The sequence below is a fragment of the Macadamia integrifolia genome, chromosome 14, assembly GCF_013358625.1.
Source record: "Macadamia integrifolia cultivar HAES 741 chromosome 14, SCU_Mint_v3, whole genome shotgun sequence".
NCBI lineage: Eukaryota > Viridiplantae > Streptophyta > Magnoliopsida > Proteales > Proteaceae > Macadamia > Macadamia integrifolia.
This window is the reverse complement of record NC_056570.1, coordinates 27,079,554-27,083,991: the sequence shown is the minus strand read 5'-3', so window position 1 is coordinate 27,083,991 and position 4,438 is coordinate 27,079,554. Positions and strand designations below refer to the sequence as shown.

Here is a 4,438-nt window from a genome sequence, read left to right as displayed (position 1 = left end):
CCCCCCCCCCACCCCACCCCACCCCACCCCACCCCACCCCAATTTTTCTTTGAGAGTTTGTTGAGTTGACCGGAGAACAGGGGGTGAAATGAGGATTTGCTTCCATTCAAGCGGTGGTGATGCTGGTGGCGATTAGCCAAAGTAACTTGTTCTTGTTAGATTTTGCTCAGGTAACTCATTCCAATGGTAATATGTGGTCCGATTGTGCAAAGGTTGGGGCTTTTTTATTGGGGGGGGGGGTGGAGGTGTGGAATTTGAACCATAAGGACCATGGTAGCGTGAGTTCTACTTTTATGAGTTCTTCTGAGCAAGCTGTTTGTGCAAATGCCTAGCTGATCTTCCCTCGTCTATTTTGGTTTGTGTGGTTGAGTTCAGGGAGAAAGGTCCATCTGGATATTTGGACAGACTTTGGCTTGGTTGGTTCACATTTGATTTCATCTCAACGTTTCTTTAGCACTAATCCATGGTTTGTTCACTTTTCAATGGATGAGGTCTAGTCCCAGTTGAACTCAATTGAGAAAAAGACAAACCAAAAACTATGGGTAGAGGAGAGAATCTTTTAGAGTGACCAACCAAAAACTATTGGCTGAACTGAACTGGTTTTGATCTGATTCAATTTGGGGTTTTATGGGGTTGACTTAATGGTTAGGTTTATTATATATACATACTGTTATACACTAAAAATAATGACAAAATATGTTTTCTTCATAATGTTTTTTGGGTTATATCGATTTCTATCAGTTTTTAATTTAATTTAATTTTGATTTATTTATTTTTTTCGATTTTAAGTTCCGATCGGTCACTTTTCTATTGATTTGATAAAACCTGAATCAAACCAAACCAATAAGGATTCGTTCAGTTCTGTCCATTTTTCCAATCGATTTCAATTGGCCAATAAGATAGGGAATGCATACGGTTTGATTTGTACATCATGCATGTCAATGTCAAAGAGCTAAGATTCTTTGAGATTCAAAAGGGACATGTTCTTTTGTTCCATGAACATTCTTGCTTGATTCTTGTTTGGATGGATCTTAAAATTGATTTGTGAATGGGGTTCGGATTCGGATCCGGTTCTGGTCCAATTATAAAATACTTGGGGTTAGCTTGCCTTGCACTATAGAATATGAATAAATAAAGGAGAATGTGGTTCCAATGCCTAACACACTAGTAGCAACATTGGTTAGTGAAAGCTGGCGTCTGAAGGTCTAAGGATCGATTCCAATATCATCTTACATGTGATCTTAGGGAGTTTGAAGAAGTAAAACCCATGAAATTCATCAAAATTTCTTATGTGCTTATTTTGTGTTCTTCAAAGATAGTACAATTTCAAGACTGAGAAATCTAATTCAAATCCCTGTTCGTTTAGGGGTATCTGTATCCGATCAAAGGGTGTCTGGATTAAAATTTGAATTCTTTGAAAAATAATTATCTAATTTAATTTAATAATTAATTAATGGTTTTAAGTGTTTTTGAAGTTTAAAAAGATTCTAGAGAATGGAGAAAAGAGTTAAAACAACTTAGAAAGATAAATTAAGAAAAAATTATATTCATTGAGAGAAGAAAATCTGGATTATAAAAGTCAGAGAGTAAACAAATAATTAAAAATCCAAATTTATTTTGTATCTATATTCATTTAGAGGTATTCTTATCCGGTCAAAAAATAAATGAATCCAAACACTTTCGTTTCGGATTTGATTTTTATTCCATCCGTTTAGATCCCCATTTTAACGAGTCCTCGGTCAATAAGGACCACATAGATGAAGGCCTCAGTCTATAACTTTGGGTCCCATGGACATTTTCACTTTTGTCACTTTTAATAAGGATAAGTTCTAAAAACTTCTTTCAGCTTTCTTCTCTCCGTGGGCTGCTCATAGAAGGGCACGGAACCAGCTCTGATGGAGCCACTTGTTCTACACTATTAATTATATTTAAACTCTTTTGCTCACCCTTCACACCTCCCCTCACAATGGAGAAAGCCTCCTCAGGAGATATGGATTTGGATGAGTGGGAGTACATCCCTGATGATGAAGATGATCATGGCCTTTTTGATATCAAGCTCTCAAGGAAGATGGGTTTTGATCAGAAGTGTGTATTCGACATGAATTACTTCATCTGCCCATCTCCTACTCCTTCAAGACACATCTTTGATCCGCCTCCAAAATCGAGTCTTCCGATTCCGAGGAGGGATTCGAAGAAACTTGTTCCGATCCCAGTTCGATTGGAACCAGTTTCAGTGAAGAACCCAGATCATGAATTTGTGAAAGATGAATCTGAGGTTCCAGTTGCGAATCCAGAAGCAGCAGTTACAGGGGATCAAGAGATGGTCTCGCAAGTCTTCTTCAGGAAAATGAAGGAGAATGAATTTGTCGACATGAAAATGGACTCACCCAAATCAGGGAATACAGGGATTAAGCCTCAGTCAGAGCTGGGCTCCTTTCCATTTGAGGAGAAAGACGCAGGCTTTAAAGGTGAGGCCAAGGAACACAACAAGCCTTCTTCTAGAGTGGCAACTGAGCAAGGAATGGTGAAGGAGGACTACCCAGATTCCAAAATCAATAGAGAAAGCAACTGGGAAGGTGGGTTTTCTATCTTGAAGTGGAGACTATCTGGGTTTGGTGCTCTCTGCTCTGTAGGTGTGGCTGCTGCCACTATTTGCATCTTCATCTTTGGAACCCACCAGAGACACAAGCATCACCTGAACCAGAACCAAAAGCTTCATTTCCAAATCTATGCCGATGACAAGGTTTGCTAATTTCTAACAAACTCCAAACTCTTTATTTTTAGAGGATTTCAATTTTAAGAACGACCCATTAGAATAAAAAGATCAAATTAACGACAAAGTTGCAAACTTGTGATTGCAGAGGATCAAAGAAATGGTTAACCATGCTACTAGATTGAATCATGCTATTTCAGCAGTGAGAAATGCTCCATTGACCAGAGCTACCATTTCCTTTGGGGGTTACTATGATGGTCTTTAGAACTAAAAAGCTGTCTCCTTTTATGTATATACTGCATAGTTGCAGACCATAGCGGAGAGTGAACATCTGTAAATACAATAAGTGTTTCTTGTATCTTTTCTGCTCTTTAGAGTTTAGAAGAAGCAATGGAATGGGATGACAGAGGAGGCCCACTCTGTTTCAGTATTTGTGTTTGAACTGATTTGTTTATTACTCAAAAAGCACTAATCTAATTACAGATTAAGATCTGGTTGGGCCACTTGAATCCTTCAAATTTAAGGAATCTTTATGAAGAAAGTTATCCTAAGCCTCTGCAGAAGTCCAAATAACCTAACGAATGAGGAGAAAGAAAGGTGCCATTAATGATTCATCCATATCTTGTAAGCTCAGACTGTTTGGAATCCATGATGCAGCTATAACCCCACATGTCCAATCAGGGGAGGGGAAAAAACATTCAATGGGTGCCAAGATCAACACAAACTTTGAATAATTTGTTGAATGTATACAGTAGTTGGAGTTACATAAGAGTTACAAAAGACTCTTGGAGATGACTGATTTGCCATTCAAAATGGTTTGAACTAACTGAACCAGAGGATAACGAAAGCTTATTGAAATCGGATCCTCATCCTCAATACTGGGCAAGCTTTTCAAGTCTCAGACACCTAAAATGTTTTTCCCTTGTCCATAGATGAGATGGTTTGAAAAAAAAAAAAAATTGGAGTTGGATCAGATCCAGAGAGACCGATTCTAAGATTAGCTGATTCTAGGATTTTGGGGCTGATTTCCAATCGATTTGATCTATGATTCCGAGTTTAAAATCTTTGATGGATGGGTAATGCATATTGATCCAATCTTGAGATACAGTCCAGGGAACTGCTAAAATTTTTGGAAAGAAACTTGTTGGGCAGATTGCTGAACTGGTGTGAGCCTTCACATTTTTTTGCATGTTCAACCTTGGTGTAGTTCCGCTGGTTCAAAGGCGTTATGTGTTAACACACGGGTTAGGTGTGGCTACTTGTAATCAGGGTTTACCTTTGAGCCTGAACAGTAAAGCTGGGAATTCTCGATGACATTAATCAGGTTGAGACTAGTGCTGAAGGGGTATTCAAACCTTCAACCAGTTGGAGAAATATTAATGAGAATCCTTTTCCATGTATCATTTTCTGCAATTGGATTTAGATTCATATGAATTTTGCAATACTTTCAAGGATACAGTTTTCCTTCACCCATGGAGAGGGAAGAACCCCTCACCACTTGTGATTTCTAGTCATCATATATCCACTCTTGTTATGGTGAAGGGGGATTCCTTTTTCAAACAGATAAAGGAAAATTCAATTCTTAACTTACAAAGATTTCCTCTCCAAACCATTTTAGTATTTAAGATCATATGAATTAATTGATTAATTATTAACCAGAGAGAGAGAGAGAGAGAGAGAGAGAGAGAGAGAGGTATTGTGTATTTTTGGATTCCAATCTAAGTT

General features: G+C 38.1%; 1 protein-coding gene across 1 annotated transcript; it reads left to right on the top strand.

Moving 5' to 3' along the window:
* The first annotated feature begins 1,844 nt into the window (after positions 1-1,844).
* LOC122061828 lies at positions 1,845-3,143 on the top strand. The gene is made up of 2 exons (XM_042625320.1): positions 1,845-2,743; positions 2,862-3,143. Exons 1-2 carry the CDS (start codon positions 1,967-1,969, stop codon positions 2,976-2,978), a joined length of 894 nt encoding a protein of 297 aa, XP_042481254.1. The 5' UTR covers positions 1,845-1,966; the 3' UTR covers positions 2,979-3,143.
* Positions 3,144-4,438: the final 1,295 nt, after the last annotated feature.